General features: G+C 40.4%; 1 protein-coding gene across 1 annotated transcript in view; it reads left to right on the forward strand.

Moving 5' to 3' along the window:
* Positions 1-23,254, forward strand: part of LOC128652890 (uncharacterized) — a 255,406-nt gene that overhangs the window by 188,237 nt on the left and 43,915 nt on the right. Inside the window, exon 7 of the mRNA XM_053705879.1 lies at positions 18,427-18,508. Coding sequence (XP_053561854.1) covers positions 18,427-18,508 — 82 coding nt within the window. The remainder of the gene's footprint in view (positions 1-18,426; positions 18,509-23,254) is intronic.

Raw genomic sequence — 23,254 nt, forward strand, 5'->3', positions numbered from 1 at the left:
TAGAACAGAAAAGAAACAGGGCTAGAACATCTGACGCAGCAATAGCGATATTAGATGCGGAGAAGGCCTTCAACTCCATTACTTGGGACCATTTGTTTTCAACACTCACTAGGTTTGGAGTTGAGGGCCCGTTCGGAAAATTCATAAATATAATATATCAGCAACCAAATGCTGCTATTATAATTAATGACAGGTCAACGGCCAACTTTCAACTGCATAGAGGCTCAAGACAGGGTTGCCCATTCTCCCCCTATCTATTCAATATGGCACTGAAACCATTGGCCATTTGCTTAAGGGAAGATATTGAAGGCATTAAACTTAATGCAAGACAGGTCACAACTTTAGTATACGCAGATGACTTATTAATATTTTTCTCTAACACCAAGGATAATATCCCTAGATTAATGCAAATCTTACAAGATTTTAGTGCCTTCTCGGGCTATAAGGTTAATGCAACAAAATCAGAAATTTTTTAGCTAAGAAAACAAGAAAACTCTTATTTAGGTTCCCAGTTTAAAGAAGCTATTGAAGTATTTACGTACTTGGGAATTAAATTATCTAAAGATAGCAACGGATGGTACAGGCTTAATTATCCTCCTATCTTCTATAAAATAATTAAAGAGCTTAAAAATTGGACTAAATTTAAATGAACCCTTACAGGTAACATAAATCAGATAAAGATGATAATATTCCCAAAACTTTTGTATTTAATGCAAAATATACCGACCCTGATAAAACGTCATGACCTAGCCCTATTTAAACAGGAATGTCTTCAGTTATTTTGGGGAGACAAGCGTAGAGCTATCGCCTTTAAGACGTTATCACTACCTAGGGCTGATGGCGGACTGGCATTACCAGATATAGAGATATATAATCTAGTAGCAATCTCAAAGATAGCACTCGATTGGCTAACCGATGCTAACTATTATGCAACACAAGATCTTGAAAAATACTTGGTGCAGCCATACGCGCTTACGGCCCTCCTACACTGCCCAATAGCAAAATGTCCCCTTAAAATTAGGCAGATATCTACCATTTATAATGTTATTATTGTGTGGCAAAAAATATTGAAAAAAATAAATGTTAATTCTGGTCTTTCAGAACACCTGACCATTGTGGGTAACCCTGGTTTCACCCCGGCTTTAAATTCCAAAATTTTTAGAGAATGGGCGATGAAAGGTTTAAGATATATATCACAAATTAAAGAACATAATACAGGGAGATGTAAGTCATTTTTGGACCTTCAAAATGAATTTGGGCTTTCAAATAGAGAATTTTATGCATTTTTACAGGTACAACATTACATCCAGACACTTATCTTCGAAGGCCAGGCTGATGATACATGGAGTCTCTTGAGGCCAGTAATTAATTTATTTAAAATAGGCAAATACTTTATTTCATTATTATATAAAACAACTCTGTGTTATCTTGGACAACAGCAGGTGCAAAAGATTGCACAGGCCTGGCAAGTTACGACAGAGACGGTTCAGACAAGTGTTGTTATTAGATGCAGCAATTTTCTCATCGTCATGGAGAGAGTCACATACAAAATTGATAAATAGAACCTATGTCACCCCTAAGATTCATGCTTGTTGGGATATGGCAAGTTCATATTGCTATAAGTGTAAGGTTAGGGATGCAGATATAAGTCACTGCTTTTGGAGCTGCCCTAAAATAAAGAAATTCTGGTTTAAAATAAACTATTGGATAAATAAAGCAAATCATAATCAACTTAAAATATAAGAGAACCATGTATTCTTTTTAATAGATAATCAAAAAGAAATCCAATATCGAAATAATCGACAGCTCAATACTATACTAATGGTAGGCAGATTACTGATTTTGAAATATTGGAAATCAAAAAAAGCTCCAAATTTGACAGAATTTAGACAAAAATTGCAAAACCAGATAATTATGGAACAAATGGATACCTCCATTAATTCAGAAACACAAATTAAGCGTTTCTTCTTTAAATGGAAGAACATTATTTTAGCTTACCTTATAGAAATCCAAAAACAACTTATTGCACCATTTAAGGGTACTTTATATTTAGAACTAGCCATAGCCGAGAAAGAATTTCCGGATATATAGAGGCGTGGAGGGGGCACGATGGATGGGGGAGGAGAATTTGTTTGTTTTTTGTTTCTGTTGTTTTGTACTGATTAAGTTGAAAATCCCAGCAATATGTATAACATGATGATAATAAGGAATTAATTATATGTATTAAAGGTATTTTTGTATACTGTATCATATTGTACCGTGCGTGGTGTGCAAAGTTAAAGATTTGTATATTTGCATATATTGCTGGTTATAAATAAAAATGAAAAAAAAATAAAAATAAACCCCTCCACTTCCCATGATCCTCAATCATTTTCAAAGGTTCTCCAGCTTGGAGAGAAATTGCGGTTCTGACTTCACAGGGGCTGAACTCAGTGAATATTCAAAAGAAAAAGAGCGGAACTCTCCAGCACTGCAAGATCTCATTTCTATATATAAAGGAGAGAAAAGCCCAGTGCAATATAGCACTGTATGATATGAGAGTTTTGTTTCACTTCTATGTGACTTTAACAAATACGAATTATACTTTGTATATTTCTGTATATATATATATATATATATATATATATATATATATACAAATTACATTTCTTTTTTATGACACAATGAGTCCACGGATCATCTTAATTACTAATGGGATATTCACCTCCTGGTCAGCAGGATGAGGCAAAGAGCACCACAGCAGGTGTAACGTTTTTGCTATCAATTTGTCCTGTACCTTTAAATTTTATGGACTGAGTAACACGTCCCCCTATTTAAAGTCCCTCCTTTCATTTTACCATTGCTTGGTAATTGCCAATTGTTCTCAGGTGCATCCTGAGTTCTCCGTGAAGACACCTATCTGTTTTCACCTCTGCTGTGGAACTTCCTGTAGTCAAACTACAGCTACCTATTTTTGATCAGTCTTTGGGGCCTATTTATTAAAGGTCTTGCGGACCTGATCCGACAGTGCGGATCAGGTCCGCAAGACCTCTTGTTTGGTAACTACTCTCCCTCACTCTGTATCCATACAGTAGTGACCCTCAGATCAATGAGCATAACAATGTTCTCAGTTTAATCTGTTCGGAACCTAAGGTTTGGTGTGAGACTGAGTGGTCCTACTTTAACCAGGATACTAACACTGGAGCCTGACATATTACCAAGCCAAATAAAGGTATCCTGTAGTATGGATATAACAGAGCTTACCAATCGGGTTGGATCCCTTGCACAAAGTATGGGTCATATGTTACAGGGACTTAGAGAGATTTAGATAGAAAATGAGCATATAAGAAAATGTATTAATGAGCATTTATCAAGTAAACCACTTGTGTCTGATATATCACCAGAACCACTGGTAAGCCCCCCAGAAAAATTCTTCGGAGAGAGATCCCTATTCAGGGAGTTTAAGAATTCCTGCACATTATTATTCTCCTTGAAACCCAGAACATACCCCTCTGACAGAATTAGGGTTTTAACAGTTATCTCTTATCTAAGGGGGAAGCTAGATCTTGGGCTAATGCTTTCTATGAGAATAACGACCCCATCTTGGATTCCCTTGACTCCTTTTTCAATGCCATGTCCCTCCTATATAAGGACCACAACAAACAAAACACAGCCGAGACTCCTCTCAGAGCTTTACGTCAATGTAAATGAGCAGTTGAAGAATATATTACTGACTTCAAGAGATGGGCACCAGATACCCAGTGGAATAATCCTTCTCTGAAAAATCAGTTCCGTATAGGACTTTCTGAAGGATGAGATAGCTCGTGGCAAATTTCCTAACGAGTTGGAATCCCTAATGACTCTGTGTATTACTATAGATCGAAGAATAAGGGAAAGGAAGTCTGAAAAGGCTCTGATTGAATCCTCCTATAAGAAAATTCCTACTTTTCACCCAATTATCTCTAACTCACCGTCTAGGTATACTGAGGAACCGATGGATGTCGCTATCATCAGAGGTCCTCTTAAGCCTGAGGAAAAGGCAAGACGAGGACTCCATAATCTTTGCTTATATTGTACAGATAAGGTCCATGGTGTTAAAGACTGTCCCATGCTTATCGGACAGAGGAAGGGTAAGATTCACGATATTCATGACAATTTGAATTAAACCCATATGACCTCTACTCATCATTCTCTCTCTGTTTCCTTACAGTGGCATTATCGGAAGATAAACACCCAGGCCGTACTTGACTCTGGTGCTTCTGGGAATTTTGTTGATTATTCTTTTGTGCTTAAAAATAAGATTCCCTTTATAAAGAAGGATAACTCACTTGCAATAAGATTGTTTGATGGTTTTTTCATTAATTCAGGGCCTATTACTCATCACACCATTCCCATTTCTGTTACCACTTCATCAGGGCACACTGAAATAATTTCCTTTGATGTACTCCCATCTTCCTTATACCCTATCATATTAGGTTTGAAATGGTTGGTAAGACATGACCCCACCATTTCATGGAAAGATGGTTCTGTGTGTTTTAACTCCGCTTACTGTAGAAACTCCTGTTTCCCAATGCATTCAGTCTTTCAGTTGACTGAACATGCCTTACCAGATTGTTATAAAGATTTTGCGGATGTTTTTGCTAAAATAGAAGCGCAGTCTTTGCCCCCTCATATGACCTATGACTGTCCAATTCCTGGCAGTTCCATACCCTATGGCCATATATACCCTTTATCCCAACCAGAGCTTGACTATTTAAAGTATTACTTAGAGGAAAACCTGAAAAAAGGGTTTATTAGACCATCAACTTCTTCAGCTGGGGCTGCCATGTTTTTTATTAGGAATAAGGACGGAAGTCTAAGGCCAATCATAGATTACAGACAACTAAACAAGTGTACGAAAAAGAACAGGTACCCGCTCCCACTCATCCCAGAACTAATAGAACGCTTGCAAGGTGCTAAAGTTTATACCAAACTAGATCTAAGAGGCGCATACAATTTGATTAGAATGAGGGCTGGGGATGAGTGGCTGACAGCTTTCCGAACACGTTATGGTCTCTATGAATACACTGTTATGCCTTTTGGCTTATGTAATGCCCCAGCCACATTTCAGTGTTTCATTAACGATATTTTCCATGATTTGCTTGATGTATGTATTGTCATCCATCTTGATGATATTTTGGTATACTCTGATAATATTCAGAACCATCTCCAGCACGTTAAACTAGTTTTCTCTTGTTAAGTGTATCCAGTCCACGGATCATCCATTACTTGTGGGATATTCTCCTTCCCAACAGGAAGTTGCAAGAGGATCACACACAGCAGAGCTGCTATATAGCTCCTCCCCTCACTGCCATATCCAGTCATTCTCTTGCAACTCTCAACTAAGATGGAGGTCGTAAGAGGACTGTGGTGTTTTATACTTAGTTTATTTCTTCAATCAAAAGTTTGTTATTTTTAAATGGTACCGGAGTGTACTGTTTATCTCAGGCAGTATTTAGAAGAAGAATCTGCCTGCGTTTTCTATGATCTTAGCAGAAGTAACTAAGATCCTTTGCTGTTCTTACATATTCTGAGGAGTGAGGTAACTTCAGAGGGGGAATAGCGTGCAGGTTTTCCTGTAATAAGGTATGTGCAGTTAAAATATTTTTCTAGGGATGGAATTTGCTAGAAAATGCTGCTGATACCGAAGTAATGTAAGTAAAGCCTTAAATGCAGTGATAGCGACTGGTATCAGGCTTATTAATAGAGATACATACTCTCATAAAAGTGTATTTTTACATATGTTTGGTGATAAAACTTATTGGGGCCTAGTTTTTTCCACATGGCTGGCTTGAATTTAGCCTAGAAACAGTTCCCTGAGGCTTCCCACTGTTGTAATATGAGTGGGAGGGGCCTATTTTGGCGTTTTTTTGCACTGCAAAAATTACAGACACAGACATCCAGCTTCTTCCTGCATGATCCAGGACTTCTCTGAAGGGCTCAAAAGGCTTCAAAAGTCGTATTGAGGGAGGTAAAAAGCCACAGTAGAGCTGTGGCAGTTGTTGTGACTGTTTAAAAAACGTTTTTGTCATTTGTTATTCCGTTTTTGGTATTAAGGGGTTAATCATCCATTTGCAAGTGGGTGCAATGCTCTGCTAACTTATTACATACACTGTAAAAATTTCGTTAGTGTAACTGCATTTTTTCACTGTTATTTCAAAATTTGGGAAAATTTGTGTTTCTTAAAGGCGCAGTAACGTTTTTTATATTGCTTGTAAACTTGTTTTAAAGTGTTTTCCAAGCTTGCTAGTCTCATTGCTAGTCTGTTTAAACATGTCTGACACAGAGGAACCTACTTGTTCATTATGTTTGAAATCCATGGTGGAGCCCCATAGGAGAATGTGTACTAAATGTATTGATTTCACCTTAAACAGTAAAGATCAGTCTTTATCTATAAAATAATTATCACCAGAGGGTTCTGTCGAGGGGGAAGTTATGCCGACTAACTCTCCCCACGTGTCAGACCCTTCGCCTCCCGCTCAGGGGACGCACGCTAATATGGCGCCAATTACATCAGGGACGCCCATAGCGATTACCTTGCAGGACATGGCTGCAATCATGAATAATACCCTGTCAGAGGTATTATCTAGATTGCCTGAATTAAGAGGCAAGCGCGATAGCTCTGGGGTTAGGAGAGATACAGAGCGCGCAAATGCTGTTAGAGCCATGTCTGATACTGCGTCACAGTATGCAGAACATGAGGACGGAGAGCTTCAGTCTGTGGGTGACATCTCTGACTCGGGGAAACCTGATTCAGAGATTTCTAATTTTAAATTTAAGCTTGAGAACCTCCGTGTATTGCTTGGGGAGGTATTAGCTGCTCTGAATGACTGTAACACAGTTGCAATTCCAGAGAAATTGTGTAGGCTGGATAGATACTATGCGGTGCCGGTGTGTACTGACGTTTTTCCTATACCTAAAAGGCTTACAGAAATTATTAGCAAGGAGTGGGATAGACCCGGTGTGCCCTTTTCCCCACCTCCTATATTTAGAAAAATGTTTCCAATAGACGCCACTACACGGGACTTATGGCAGACGGTCCCTAAGGTGAAGGGAGCAGTTTCTACTTTAGCAAAGCGTACCACTTTCCCGGTTGAGGACAGTTGTGCTTTTTCAGATCCAATGGATAAAAAATTGGAGGGTTACCTTAAGAAAATGTTTATTCAACAAGGTTTTATTTTACAGCCCCTTGCATGCATTGCGCCTGTCACTGCTGCGGCGGCATTCTGGTTTGAGGCTCTGGAAGAGGCCATCCAGACAGCTCCATTGAATGAAATTATTGACAAGCTTAGAACGCTTAAGCTAGCTAACTCATTTGTTTCTGATGCCATTGTTCATTTGACTATACTAACGGCTAAGAATTCCGGATTCGCCATCCAGGTGCGTAGGGCGCTATGGCTTAAATCCTGGTCAGCTGACGTGACTTCAAAGTCTAAATTACTCAACATTCCTTTCAAGGGGCAGACCTTATTCGGGCCTGGCTTGAAGGAAATTATTGCTGACATTACTGGAGGCAAGGGTCATACCCTTCCTCAGGACAGGGCCAAATCAAAGGCCAAACAGTCTAATTTTCGTGCCTTTCGAAATTTCAAGGCAGGAGCAGCATCTGCTTCCTCCGCTTCAAAACAAGAGGGAACTGTTTCTCATTCCAGACAGGCCTGGAAACCTAACCAGTCCTGGAACAAGGGCAAGCAGGCCAGAAAGCCTGCTGCTGCCCCCAAGACAGCATGAAGGAACGGCCCCCTATCCGGAAGCGGATCTAGTGGGGGGCAGACTTTCTCTCTTCGCCCAGGCGTGGGCAAGAGATGTTCAGGATCCCTGGGCGTTGGAGATCATATCTCAGGGATATCTTCTGGACTTCAAAGCTTCTCCTCCACAAGGGAGATTTCATCTTTCAAGGTTATCAGCAAACCAGATAAAGAAAGAGGCATTCCTAAGCTGTGTGCAAGACCTCCTAGTAATGGGAGTGATCCATCCAGTTCTGCGGACGGAACAAGGACAGGGATTTTATTCAAATCTGTTTGTGATTCCCAAGAAAGAGGGAACCTTCAGACCAATCTTGGATCTAAAGATCTTAAACAAATTCCTCAGAGTTCCATCATTCAAAATGGAAACTATTCGGACCATCCTACCCATGATCCAAGAGGGTCAGTACATGACCACAGTGGACTTAAAGGATGCCTACCTTCACATACCGATTCACAAAGATCATCATCGGTTCCTAAGGTTTGCCTTTCTAGACAGGCATTACCAATTTGTAGCTCTTCCCTTCGGGTCGGCCACTGCCCCGAGAATTTTTACAAAGGTTCTGGGCTCACTTCTGGCGGTTCTAAGACCGCGAGGCATAGCGGTGGCTCCGTATCTAGACGACATCCTGATACAGGCGTCAAGCTTTCAAATTGCCAAGTCTCATACAGAGATAGTTCTGGCATTTCTGAGGTCGCATGGGTGGAAAGTGAACGTGGAAAAGAGTTCTCTATCACCACTCACAAGAGTCTCCTTCCTAGGGACTCTTATAGATTCTGTAGAGATGAAAATTTACCTGACAGAGTCCAGGTTATCAAAACTTCTAAATGCTTGCCGTGTCCTTCATTCCATTCCACGCCCGTCAGTGGCTCAGTGCATGGAAGTAATCGGCTTAATGGTAGCGGCAATGGACATAGTGCCATCTGCATCTCAGACCGCTGCAATTATGCATGCTAAGTCAGTGGAATGGGGATTACTCAGATTTGTCCCCTCTACTAAATCTGGATCAAGAGACCAGAGATTCTCTTCTCTGGTGGCTTTCTCGGGTCCATCTGTCAAAGGGTATGACCTTTCGCAGGCCAGATTGGACGATTGTAACAACAGATGCCAGCCTTCTAGGTTGGGGCGCAGTCTGGAACTTCCTGAAGGCTCAGGGATCGTGGACTCAGGAGGAGAAACTCCTCCCAATAAATATTCTGGAGTTAAGAGCAATATTCAATGCTCTTCTAGCTTGGCCTCAGTTAGCAACACTGAGGTTCATCAGATTTCAGTCGGACAACATCACGACTGTGGCTTACATCAACCATCAAGGGGGAACCAGGAGTTCCCTAGCGATGTTAGAAGTCTCAAAGATAATTCGCTGGGCAGAGTCTCACTCTTGCCACCTGTCAGCGATCCACATCCCAGGCGTAGAGAACTGGGAGGCGGATTTTCTAAGTCGTCAGACTTTTCATCCGGGGGAGTGGGAACTCCATCCGGAGGTGTTTGCTCAACTGGTCCATCGTTGGGGCAAACCAGAACTGGATCTCATGGCATCTCGCCAGAACGCCAAGCTTCCTTGTTACGGATCCAGGTCCAGGGACCCTGGAGCAACACTGATAGATGCTGTAGCAGCTCCTTGGTTCTTCAACCTGGCCTATGTGTTTCCACCGTTTCCTCTGCTCCCTCGACTGATTGCCAAAATCAAACAGGAGAGAGCATCGGTGATTCTGATAGCGCCTGCGTGGCCACGCAGGACCTGGTATGCAGACCTAGTGGACATGTCATCTCTTCCACCATGGACTCTGCCTCTGAGGCAGGACCTTCTAATACAAGGTCCTTTCAATCATCCAAATCTAATTCTCTGAGACTGACTGCATGGAGATTGAACGCTTGATTCTATCAAGGCGTGGCTTCTCCGAGTCAGTCATTGATACCTTAATACAGGCTCGGAAGCCTGTCACCAGGAAAATCTACCATAAGATATGGCGTAAATATCTTTATTGGTGTGAATCCAAGAGTTACTCATGGAGTAAGGTTAGGATTCCTAGGATATTGTCCTTTCTCCAAGAGGGTTTGGACAAAGGCTTATCAGCTAGTTCTTTAAAAGGACAGATCTCTGCTCTGTCTATTCTTTTGCACAAGCGTCTGGCAGAAGTTACAGACGTCCAGGCATTTTGTCAGGCTTTGGTTAGGATTAAGCCTGTGTTTAAAACTGTTGCTCCCCCGTGGAGCTTAAACTTGGTTCTTAAAGTTCTTCAGGGAGTTCCGTTTGAACCCCTTCATTCCATTGATATTAAACTTTTATCTTGGAAAGTTCTGTTTTTGATGGCTATTTCCTCGGCTCGAAGAGTCTCTGAGTTATCTGCCTTACATTGTGATTCTCCTTATCTGATTTTTCTTTCAGACAAGGTAGTTCTGCGTACCAAACCTGGGTTTTTACCTAAGGTGGTTTCTAAGAGGAATATCAATCAAGAGATTGTTGTTCCATCATTGTGTCCTAATCCTTCTTCAAAGAAGGAACGTCTTTTGCATAATCTGGACGTAGTCCGTGCCTTGAAGTTTTACTTACAGGCTACTAAAGATTTTCGTCAAACATCTGCCCTGTTTGTCGTTTACTCTGGACAGAGGAGAGGTCAAAAAGCTTCGACAACCTCTCTCTCCTTTTGGCTTCGGAGCATAATACGCTTAGCCTATGAGACTGCTGGACAGCACCCCCCTGAAAGGATTACAGCTCATTCTACTAGAGCTGTGGCTTCCACCTGGGCCTTTAAAAATTAGGCCTCTGTTGAACAGATTTGCAAGGCTGCGACTTGGTCTTCGCTTTACACCTTTTCAAAATTTGACAAATTTGACACTTTTGCTTCTTCGGAGGCTGTTTTTGGGAGAAAGGTTCTACAGGCAGTGGTTCCTTCCGTTTAAGTTCCTGCCTTGTCCCTCCCATCATCCGTGTACTTTAGCTTTGGTATTGGTATCCCACAAGTAATGGATGATCCGTGGATGGATACACTTAACAAGAGAAAACATAATTTATGCTTACCTGATAAATTTATTTCTCTTGTAGTGTATCCAGTCCACGGCCCGCCCTGTCCTTTTAAGGCAGGTCTAAATTTTTATTAAACTACAGTCACCACTGCACCCTATGGTTTCTCCTTTCTCGTCTTGTTTCGGTCGAATGACTGGATATGGCAGTGAGGGGAGGAGCTATATAGCAGCTCTGCTGTGGGTGATCCTCTTGCAACTTCCTGTTGGGAAGGAGAATATCCCACAAGTAATGGATGATCCGTGGACTGGATACACTACAAGAGAAATAAATTTATCAGGTAAGCATAAATTATGTTTTATCCCGGTTAAGGTCTCATCACCTGTATGCAAAGCTAGAAAAGTGCATCTTCAACACTAACACTATCTCCTTTTTGGGGTACCACATTTCACCTTTAGGTATCTCTATGGAGAAAAGTAAAGTAGAAGCAGTCACAGACTGGCCCACTCCTACTAACAAAAGAGATTCAGAGATTCCCCTGTCTTTCGAACTTTTATAGAAAGTTCATTAAGGGTTTTTTTCATATTGCCAGGCCTCTGACTAATCTCACCCGGAAAAATCTCAGATTTGCTTGGACCCAGCAAGCTGATGAGTCTTTCAATCTATTGAAAGATACAATTCCCAGATCCCAGTTTACAGTATACGCTTGAGGTCGATGCTTCTGATTATGCCCTGGGAGCAGTGTTGTCCCAAAGTTTATCCCTTAAGGAACCTTTACATCCAGTCTCATTCTATTCCAGAGTGATGAGTTCCACTGAGTTAAACTATGCCATAGGGGAAAAAGAGCTTCTCGCTATCAAATCAGCTCTTGAGTTTTGGAGGCATCTTCTTGAAGGTACTGCTATCCTAATATTCACAGATCACAGAAATCTCGAATACCTAAAAACAAATAAAACGCTAACTTCACGACAAGTTCGTTGGAGTCTCTTTTTCTCGAGATTTTACTTCACGTTTACGTACCGTCCAGGGTCTGAGAACGTTAAAGCAGACTCCTTGTCTAGAAAGGATCCTAGACCTCTGAATATTGACCCTCCAGTATCTATTATTCCTCCAGACAGATTTATAGGTCTACCCATGGAATTCTTGTCTTCCATAAAGTAACACCAAAACTCAGACTCATCTCTTCAACATTTAGGTCTATGTAAGGATCTGAATGAACTATACTACCACGGGAAACAAATTTATATCCCTAAAACTCTTAGAGACGAAGTATTACATTTTGCTCATGATTCTCTTCTATCAGGTCATCCAGGTGTACGCAAAACTCTGCATCTACTCAAAAGAGACTACTGGTGGCCATGAATGGTAAGCACAGTGAAGGATTACATCCGGTCTTGCTCTGTATGCACCACTTGTAAACATCAATGCAACCGTCCGTACGGTTTATTACTTTCTCTTCCTGTTCCCAATAGACCATGGAGGGATATCGCCATGGATTACATTGTAGACTTGCATTCATCTTCTAATTACAATACCATTCTGGTAGTGGTTGACCTCTTTTCAAAGATGGCCCACTTCATACCCCATAGAGGATTACCAACAGCGGCTGAAACAGCTTCCTTATTTCTAAACCACATAGTAAAATTACATGGGTTACCCGAGTCCATAACTACTGACAGAGGTACTCAGTTTACCTCTAGGTTTTGGAATCAATTATGTCAAACTCTTAACATCACCAGAAGACTTAGTTCAGCATACCACCCTCAGAATAACAGGCAAACCGAGAGGACCAACCAGTCTCTCGAACAATATTTACGCTGTTACTGTACATATGAGCAGGACAACTGGTCTTCTCTTTTGGCTACAGCTGAATTTGCCCATAATAACATAGTCAATTCTTCAACCAAAACTTCACCTTTTTACATTAACTATGGCTTTCACCCATCCTATCATTTATCCCACAGAATTGATTCCTCACTGCCTATAGTTGATGAAACCCTTAACTATTGCCGAGAGGTTTAACTCACTCAAATCAGTTCTACAAGAAGCTCAAGCTAAACAAAAGCACCATTATGATCTCAGACGTTCTAAACCCCCGGAATATAAACAAGGGGATAAAGTGTGGCTAAGTACAAAGAATCTTAAATTAAAAATTCCCAGTAAAAAGCTTGGTACTCTTTTTCTTGGACCATAGGAAATTACTAACGTTGTTAATGCTAATGCTGTGACACTACAGTGGCCACCTACGCTTAAAATACATCCCACGTTCCATGTGTCGCTCCTTAAACCCTTCAGGGCCATCAAGGACCCACCTCTGGCCCCTTCACATACCCCTCAGGTAACTGACGATCTGGAGTATGAGATTGAATCCATCCTGGACTCTCGATTCTTCCGGAACCAGCTCCAATATCTGGTCAGATGGAAGGTTTTGGTGCTGATGAGGATTCCTGGGAGCCCTATTTCAACTTCTCAGCTCCTCGCCTTCTCTCCCTGTTTCATCTGAGGAACCCTGATAGACCCAAGCTTTGATCCGCTGAGCGGCTCCTTGTGGGGGGAGTTCTGTAACTTTTTTGCTATCAATTTGTCCTGTACCTTTAAATTTTTTGGACTGAGTAACACTTCCCCCTATTTAAAGTCCCTCCTTTCATTTTACCATTGCTTGGTAATTTGCAATTATTCTCAGGTGCATCCTGAGTTCTCCGTGAAGACACCTAGCCGTTTTCACCTCTGCTGTGGAACTTCCTGTAGTCAAACTACAGCTATCTATTTTTGATCAGTCTTTGTCTCCTTGTGGAATAAGTGTTCAGCTTGCTACTTTTTGTCTACATTACCTCTCTGATTGCAACATTGTTTATCAGCTATCTTCACAACAACCAGCGTTCAACTCCGCTCTCACGCTGCTAGCGTGTAACGTCACTGATACAGCTCCCACAGATCTCGTCGCCGGCTCTCAGGCAAGCAGGTTCCCTTCATTGCGGTTGCACTATGCAGTCTCTGACTCTTACCAACTACGATCCGGAGAGTGGTAACGTAAAAGCTATATCCTTACCAATTGTATGTGATCTACTGCTGATATATCTGTACATTTATATGCAGGACAAACAGTCTGTAATACCCCTTCTGCTTTCGCATCGTATATAAACGTTACAGCTTGCATTAACAATCAAACTTATTACTTCATCTTCGCCTCACTCTGTGTATATGAATATTCTACAGTGACAACTTCTATATTATGTTTTGATAATATGAACAGCTGAACTTGTGTCGTTAACCTCTGCTCACACTCTATAGCGGGACTTTTGTATTCATTTCACCATTGTGTTTTCATTTACTATTGGCAATTGAGTCTCATTTAACAACTAACCTGAGGCCTGACATCCTAAATACCACTGTGTCTTGTTTGGTAACTACTCTCCCTCACTCTGTATCCATACAGTAGCGACCCTCAGATCAATGAGCATAACAAGGTTCTCAGTTTAATCTGTTCGGAACCTAAGGTTTGGTGTGAGACTGAGTGGTCCTACTTTAACCAGGATACTAACACTTACTGGAGCCTGACAGCAGGGCTGTTAAATAGCTCCTCCCTTCCCTCCCACCCCAGTCATTCTCTTTGCCTACGTTAACAGCAAGGAGGTGGTAAATTAGGTGTTAGAAAAGATTCTTCAATTAAGAGTTTATTATTTTTAAAAGTAGTGCAAGATTGTGCTGCTTTGTTCTAGGGTGTAGCCGTAGTCCATATCAGTCTCTTCAGTAGAGCATTGGTGGCTTTAGAGCAATGGTAACTTGTGGGACATAATACTCACTGTGCCTCCCATATATTGATGCTGCCCTGCCTCTGAAAAACCTGAGAGAATCTAACTCAGGACTTTCTCTTCATACAGGTCCATGTGAGGGCTAGGACCTCTCAGACCTGGAATCTGCCTTGCTGCCAGGCAGCATATGAGGTAAGTGCTGACTTTTTTTCTGGGGGAAAATGGAGTCTCAGAAATAAAGGAGGCCACTTTATTTATTTACAAGCCTCATTATTTTTTTCATAGTCTCCCCTTAGGCATAGGGGACATTTGGGCAGTGTTGCAGCAGGCACTGGGACTTAAAGAAAACGGAGTCTCAGAAATAAAGGGCACTTTATTTACGGCTCCCTTTAGGCATAGGTAGGCACTGGGGCTTATTATACTGACATCAGTGGTTCCACATCTCCCGGCGGGTTTGTAATTTTAGAGCCGACCAGGAGATTTCCTTGGCCACGCCCATGGTGGGCATAGATTAATTGCGCACCCTTTTTTCTCTGCTTCAGGGTAACTGGATTCTACGCATGCGCATATCATTGCTGCGCATATTTTCCTAGTGAAACTTTCTGCATAGCTACTCCAGAATCATAGTCTTACTCGATTCCTGCTCAGAGGACATAGGCACCTCAGCAGAAGTGCTGCTGAGGTGTAGGGTGTTAATATCCTTATTGTTAAAATTATTTTTACACAATAATACTTAGACGTTTTTGACAGTAAAAAAAGTTACAGTTTTATTATTTAAAGAGACAGTAACGTTTTTTTTGCATTTCTAATAAAAATTTATCTTTGGATGATTAAATTGTTTCAGTTTAATGTTAGACATAAACCTAGAGGTTTTACAATGTGTCTCTTGCTCAATATGACTTAATGTCAATGTGGAACCACCAATCCTTTTTTCTGTTCCTCATGTATTGAAAGAACTTTAAGATACAGGGATAATCTTTGTTCTGAGACAACATTTTCTAACGAAGACGTTGTTCAGGAATCTAATGACAATGCTCACTATATAACGCAGCTTTGTTCTCAAACATCCCAGAGTTTACCGCCCTTACATGCAGTGCCCTGCACTTCCTCTCAAACCCCCGTTGGAGTTAGCGTACAAGGAAAATCAGATATTCAGTAAGCAAGGTTTCTGACGCAGTTGTTGCTGTTTCGGAGGACCCCTCCCAGAAGCCTGAGGAGGAGGATACCGTAGTAGCATCTGAAGGTGAAAATTTCAGATTCTGCCAGTGTAATCCCTCTTGCAGATACTGAAGGTGTATCTTTCAGGTTCTAGCTAGATCACCTCTGTCTGTTACTTAAGGAGGTTTTAGCTACTTGGATGACAGCGACTCCACGGTCGTTGTTGTTCCTAAGAAGTCCAGTAAGCGGAACAAATATTTCAAGGTTTCTTCCTCGATAGACGTGTTTCCGGTACCAGACCGAACTTCTGAGATCATTGCTAAGGAGTGGAAGATGTTTCTTTTATCCATCTAAATATCCGGCATAACAAATAGTACTGAGTGGTCTCTAACTATCATTTAGCAGCAAGATAGTCCTTCACTATGGAATAATTCCTCTTGTGGAGTTGTTCTTTACTCATGTACTCTTTATATAAGACTACCCCAAAATTAAATCAGAAGCGCCAGTCTTTCCTATACATTCTTTAAAAAAGTCAAGGATTTCTTTTTTTTTTGGGAATGAAACTTCTGTAGTCCCCAGTTAGACCTAGACATGCCATTATTTATTCTTCAAGAGCTGATGCCAGTACCATATGGCAGCCAATTGGCTTGTCTGTGGTATAAACAATCTTCTACCAATTGGAAAACCTAAATACTTGCCTTTCAAATAATGTGTTTTTCCTAATCTTTCTACTAACTCATCAACTATAGACATTGTGTAGGTGTCAAACTGCAATACTCTATGATATTAATTTGAAAACTTTATTAAACCCATCTACCTTCCGTTCACTGTGTGACTCCTCAATTACCACAGTTTAAAGAGACAGTCAACTCAAAGTTAAACTTTCAATTTTAAACAACTTTCCAGTTTACTTCTATTATCAAATGTCCTTCATTCTTTTGGTATCCTCTGTTGAAAAGCATAACTAAGTGGGCTTAGGAGCAGGAATGTACTACTGGGAGCTAGCTGTGGGTTGGTGGTTGCACATGTATGTCTTGTCATTTATTACTTGGCTTCTGGAGTTCTATAATATTTAAGAGGAAGTCTTTTTCCTTGCCTTGTTAAGTCATATGTAATTAATCTTTAGGTTTTAAAGTATTTAAGACTACCCTATCCTTCTAAGATTTAAAATGATAACATAAGTATAACATATAAAAAAAAACAGCGTTTCAACTTATATAGGTATATTAATGTCATTTATGATTTTCACTTTACCATCACTTTAAAGGGACAGTAAACCCAAAAACGTTTTCATGATTTGGGTAGAAAATACCATTTTAAACAACATTCCAATTTACTTCTATTCTCTAATTTGCTTCAGTTTTTAGATATCCTTTGTTGAAGAAATTGCAATGCACATGAGTGAGCCAATCACACTGCAGCCACCAATCAGCAGCTACTGAGTCTATCTAGATATGCTTTTCAGCAATGAATATCAAGAGAATGGAGCAAATTAGATAATAGAAGTAAATTAGAAAGTTGTTTATAATTTTATGTTCTATCTGAATCATGAAAGAAAACATTTGGGTTTCATGTCCCTTTAAGCAGGTTTATGTGATAAACACATACTCACATGTCAGTAATAAGTCAATGCATTGCAAAATATCTTCCTAAATAATATGTTTGAAAAACAATAAACATGGATTTTTATTGGAAAAAAATGTATTGTGTTGCAGACACACCCTTTAAAATGCTTTAGTGCATTTATTTTATTTTCCATGCTTTTACCAATAGGAGTAAGATATAAATGCACTCCTGCACTGATCAAGTAACTCCTGTGTAGAATGTTAGGGTCAGTATCCTGTATAAATGCACCCCATCCTTTTTGAGGACAGTCTAAAAAACACAACATTCATAGGTAAATTGCAGGAACAGTGGGCAAAAAAAGATAAAAATAAATTGCTAAGATGTTTTACTATGTATAATTAAATAATTTATAGGAAACTAAAGTTTGAGTCCTTTAAAAGTTCTAAAAAGGTCTGAAATTAACAGACACTGAGTTCTGTATCTTCCAACACTTATTTTTTTTAAATCTGCATGCAATAAGAATACGCTAAAAAGACCACTATCAAAACTATATAATCAAAAAGTGAATTTTTAAATTTACACCATAAATAGAATATATATTCAAATGATCTAAAAACATTTGTAAGCATATACCAAATAGTTTTAACAATGGGGCGTATAGCTTATGAATAATTTAAAATACATATTGTTATCAGTACATCAACATTTGCACCGAAAACTTATTTTTATTGCTATTAGTTTGTCTTTGTTTAGCATCTAACAATGTATCTCTTTTTTTCCTGGCTAAATTTCTTGCTTCCTCAATTAGTTTCCTTCTATATCCCCTCTGTTCAAATTTTCTCTGCAGGCTTTCCTGCTTGTTTACATTTTTTAACTAAGGACCAGGCAATAGGGAATATTAACCTGCATAAATAGGGAGCAGAGCCAGTTAATCCTGGGAGGAAGTAAGTGGGTCCGAGGCATGTATGTTCACCAGTTTCTGAGGTTTCTCTGATGAAAGCTATGGTATACGTAAGGGTTTTATTGAAAGAAGGAACGGCAGGACAGACCTCTTAATTGCACATATAGCAGGATGTTTGAGGTTTCTGATGTATAATAAGCACAAGCGCACTTGCTTCTAGCTGTAAGGATCCTCCGATGTCTATTTCAATGTTTTTAGTGTAAATTCAGATTTAAAATGAGCTCACACTATAGATTTCTTTGTATTTCTTTGTTTATTTTTAGTTTTCTTAATGGAATAATCACACCAATTAAAGAGAACAGGAAATCACACAGCTCAAGAAATAACACTCAATCACCAGATCAAGTAAGTCTTACTGATATGCTAGAAGTTGTGATAATGTCATGGGATTCCTGTTCAAGTAAACCATGAGAGCTAAATAATGTCCGCACACTATATAGTAGAAAACAGACTTGATAAGACAATTTTGTATTAATAGGCAACATATATTTGCTTTCAAACACATTACTGTATTTTAGTTTACATTATAAACTTAAAGGGAAATAATACCCATATGATAAATCACTTGAAAGCGATGTAGCATAGCTGTAAAAAGCTGACAAGAAACCTTTAACGCCCACCCAAGCGACGCCAGGTTCTTCAACCGCGTCTACTTCATTTACTCTGCAAGATATGGCTGCAGTTATGTCATCTACCCTTACAGAGGTTTTATCTAAGTTGCCAGTGTTACAGGGCAAACGCAGCAGGACAGAAGTCACTTTGAATACTGCGACCTCTGATGCTTTGTTGGCTATTTCCGATGTACCCTCACAGGGATCTGATTTGATGGTCAGGGAACTTCTGTCTGAGGGGGAACTTTCCGATTCGGGAAGTGTGTTACCTCAGATGGACTCGGTCATCATGTCCTTTAGATTTAAGCTTGAACACCTCCGCCTGTTGCTTCGAGAGGTTTTAGCGACTCTGGATGACTGTGACTCTATTGTGGTACCACCAGAGAAATTGTGTAAGATAGACAAATACTTAGAGGTGCCTGCTTACTCTGATGTCTTTCCGGTTCCTAAGAGTATCTCTGAAATTATTATGCGGGAATGGGAAAGACCGGGTATCCCGTTCTCACCTTCTCCTAATTTTAAGAAAATGTATCCCATATCTGACACTGTTCGGGACACTTGGCAAACAGTCCCTAAGGTGGAGGGAGCTATATCTACCCTGGCTAAGCGTACAACTATTCCTATTGAGGACAGTTGTGCTTTCAAAGATCCTATGGATAAGAAATTGGAGGGTCTTCTAAAAAAGTTATTTATTCATCAGGGTTTCCTTTTACAACCGACAGCCTGCATTGTACCAGTTACCACTGTGGCGGCTTTCTGGTTTGACGCCTTAGAAGAGTCTCTTAAGACTGAGACTCCTTTAGATGAAATTTTAGATAGAATTAAAGCTCTTAAGCTGGCTAATTCTTTTATTACGGACGCCGCATTTCAGATTGCCAAGTTGGTGGCTAAGAATGCCGGATTTGCCATTTTAGCGCGTAGAGCGTTATGGCTAAAGTCTTGGTCTGCTGATGTGTCATCTAAGTCAAAGCTTTTGGCTATTCCTTTCAAAGGGAAAACACTATTCGGGCCTGACTTGAAAGAAATCATTTCTGACATTACGGGAGGTAAGGGTCATCTCCTACCTCCTACCTCAGGATAAAGCAGCTAAACTGAGGGGTAAACAAAATAATTTTCGTTCCTTTCGGAACTTCAAAGGAGTCCCTGCTTCCTCTTCCGCTAAACAGGAAGGGAATTTTGCTCAAGCCAAGGCCATCTGGAGACCCAACCAGGCTTGGAACAAAGGTAAACAACCCAAGAAGCCCACTGCTGTTCCCAAGACAGCATGAAGGGGCAGACTTTCCTTCTTTTCCCAGGCTTGGGTAAGAGATGTTCAGGACCCCTGGACACTGGAAATCGTGTCCCAAGGGTATCAACTGGAATTCAAAAATTCTCTCCCAAGGGGGAGGTTTCTTCTTTCACGATTTGATGTAAACCAAATAAAAAGAGAGGTGTTCTTACGTTGTGTAAAAGACCTCTCTACTATGGGAGTAATTCGTCACGTTCCAATACTGGAACAGGGGCAGGGGTTTTACTCAAATCTCTTCGTGGTTCCCAAAAAAGAGGGAACGTTCAGACCCATTTTAGATATCAAGAGTCTAAACAAGTTTCTCAGAGTCCCATCCTTCAAGATGGAGACTATTCGAACAATTCTACCATTGATCCAGGAGGGTCAATATATGACTACCGTGGACTTGAAGGATGCATACCTTCATATTCCTATCCACAAGGATCATCATCAGTTCCTAATGTTTGCCTTCCTGGACAAACATTTTCAGTTTGTGGCTCTTCCCTTTGGGTTGGCCACAGCACCCAGGATCTTCATAAAGGTTCTAGGGTCCCTTCTGGCGGTTCTCAGGCCACGGGGTATTGCAGTGGCGCCTTATCTAGACGATATTCTGATCCAGGTGTCGTCTTACCATCTGACAGGATCTAATACAGACATGGTTCTGTCCTTTCTGAGTACTCACGGATAGAAGGTGAATCTAGAAAAGAGTTCATTAATTCCACAGACCAGGGTTCCCTTCCTGGGAACTCTAATAGATTCCATATCCATGAAATTTTTCTTGACAGAGGTCAGAAAGTTAAAGATTCTGAATACATGCCGAGCCCTTCAGTCCAATCCTCGGCGATCAGTGGCTCAGTGCATGGAGGTAATTGTATTGATGGTGGCGGCAATGGACATCTTTCCGTTTGCTCGTTTTCATCTCAGACAGCTACAACTGAACATGCTCCGGCAGTGGAATGGAGATTATGCAAATTTGTCTCCTCAGATAGATCTGGATCAGGAGACAAGAAACTCTCTCCTTTGGTGGTTGTCGCCGGATCATCTGTCCCAAGGGACGTGCTTCCGCAGACCCTCATGGGTGATAGTGACAACAGACGCCAGCCTACTAGGTTGGGGTGTGGTCTGGAATTCCCTGAAGGCTCAGGGTGTGGGGACTCGGTCGGAGTCTCTACTTCCAATCAATATTTTGGAATTGAGAGCAATATTCAATGCGCTTCAGGCTTGGCCTCAGTTGGCTTCGGCCAAATTCATCCGTTTTCAGTCGGACAACATCACGACTGTGGCTTACATCAATCATCAGGGAGGAACAAGGAGTTTTTTAGCGATGACAGAAGTATCCAAGATAATTCGGTGGGCAGAGGCTCACTCTTGTTATCTGTCAGCAATCTACATCCCAGCGATTGAACGCTTGATTTTATCTAAGCGTGGGTTCTCTGATTCGGTCATTGATACTTTGATTCAGACACGTAAGCCACTATACTAAATTTATTAACCCCTAAACCTAAGTCTAACCCTAACCCTAACACCCCTAACTTAAATATAATTAAAATAAATCTAAATAAAACCTATCATTACGTAAATAATTCCTATTTAAAACTAAATACTTACCTGTAAAATAAACCCTAAGCTAGCTACAATATAACTAATAGTTACATTGTAGCTAGCTTAGGCCTAGATTTGGAGTTTGGCGGTAGCCGTGAAAACCAGCGTTAGAGGCTCCTAACGCTGGTTTTAGGCTACCGCTGGTATTTGGAGTCAGTCAAAAAAGGGTCTAACGCTCACTTTTCAGCCGCGACTTTTCCATACCGCAGATCCCCTTACGTCAATTGCGTATCCTATCTTTTCAATGGGATCTTTCTAACTCCGGTATTTAGAGTCGTGTCTGAAGTGAGCATTAGAAATCTAACGACCAAACTCCAGCCGCAGAAAAAAGTCAGTAGTTAAGAGCTTTCTGGGCTAACGCCGGTTCATAAAGCTCTTAACTACTGTGCTCTAAAGTACACTAACACCCATAAACTACCTATGTACCCCTAAACCGAGGCCCCCCCACATCGCCGACACTCGATTAAATTTTTTTAACCCCTAATCTGCCGACCGCCACCTACGTTATCCTTATGTACTCCTAATCTGCTGCCCCTAACACCGCCGACCCCTATATTATATTTATTAACCCCTAACCTGCCCCCCTCAACGTCGCTGCCAGCTACCTACACTTATTAACCCCTAATCTGCCGTCCGCACGCCGCCGCCACCTACGTTATCCTTATGTACCCCTAATCTGCTGCCCCTAACACCGCCGACCCCTATATTATATTTATTAACCCCTAACCTGCCCCCCTCAACGTCGCCTCCACCTGCCTACACTTATTAACCCCTAATCTGCCGAGCGGATCTCACCGCTACTATAATAAAGTTATTAACCCCTAATCCGCCTCACTCCCGCCTCAATAACCCTATAATAAATAGTATTAACCCCTAATCTGCCCTCCCTAACTTAGCCGACACCTAACTTCAAGTATTAACCCCTAATCTGCCGATCGGAGCTCACTGCTACTCTAATAAATTTTTTAACCCCTAAAGCTAATTTTAACCCTAACACCCCCCTAAATTAAATATAATTTTATTCTAACTAAATAAATTAACTCTTATTAAATAAATTATTCCTATTTAAAGCTAAATACTTACCTGTAAAATAAACCCTAATATAGCTACAATATAAATAATAATTATATTGTAGCTATTTTAGGATTTATATTTATTTTACAGGCAACTTTGTATTTATTTTAACCAGGTACAATAGCTATTAAATAGTTAAGAACTATTTAATAGCTAAAATAGTTAAAATAATTACAAAATTACCTGTAAAATAAATCCTAACCTAAGTTACAATTAAACCTAACACTACACTATCAATAAATAAATTAAATATAATTCCTACAAATAAATACAATTAAATAAACTAACTAAAGTACAAAAAATAAAAAAGAACTAAGTTACAAAAAATAAAAAAATATTTACAAACATTAGAAAAATATTACAACAATTTTAAACTAATTACACCTACTCTAAGCCCCCTAATAAAATAACAAAGCCCCCCAAAATAAAAAATGCCCTACCCTATTCTAAATTAAGAAAGTTCAAAGCTCTTTTACCTTACCAGCCCTGAACAGGGCCCTTTGCGGGGCATGCCCCAAGAAATTCAGCTCTTTTGCC

This window comes from Bombina bombina, chromosome 3 (assembly GCF_027579735.1).
Source record: "Bombina bombina isolate aBomBom1 chromosome 3, aBomBom1.pri, whole genome shotgun sequence".
Lineage (NCBI taxonomy): Eukaryota > Metazoa > Chordata > Amphibia > Anura > Bombinatoridae > Bombina > Bombina bombina.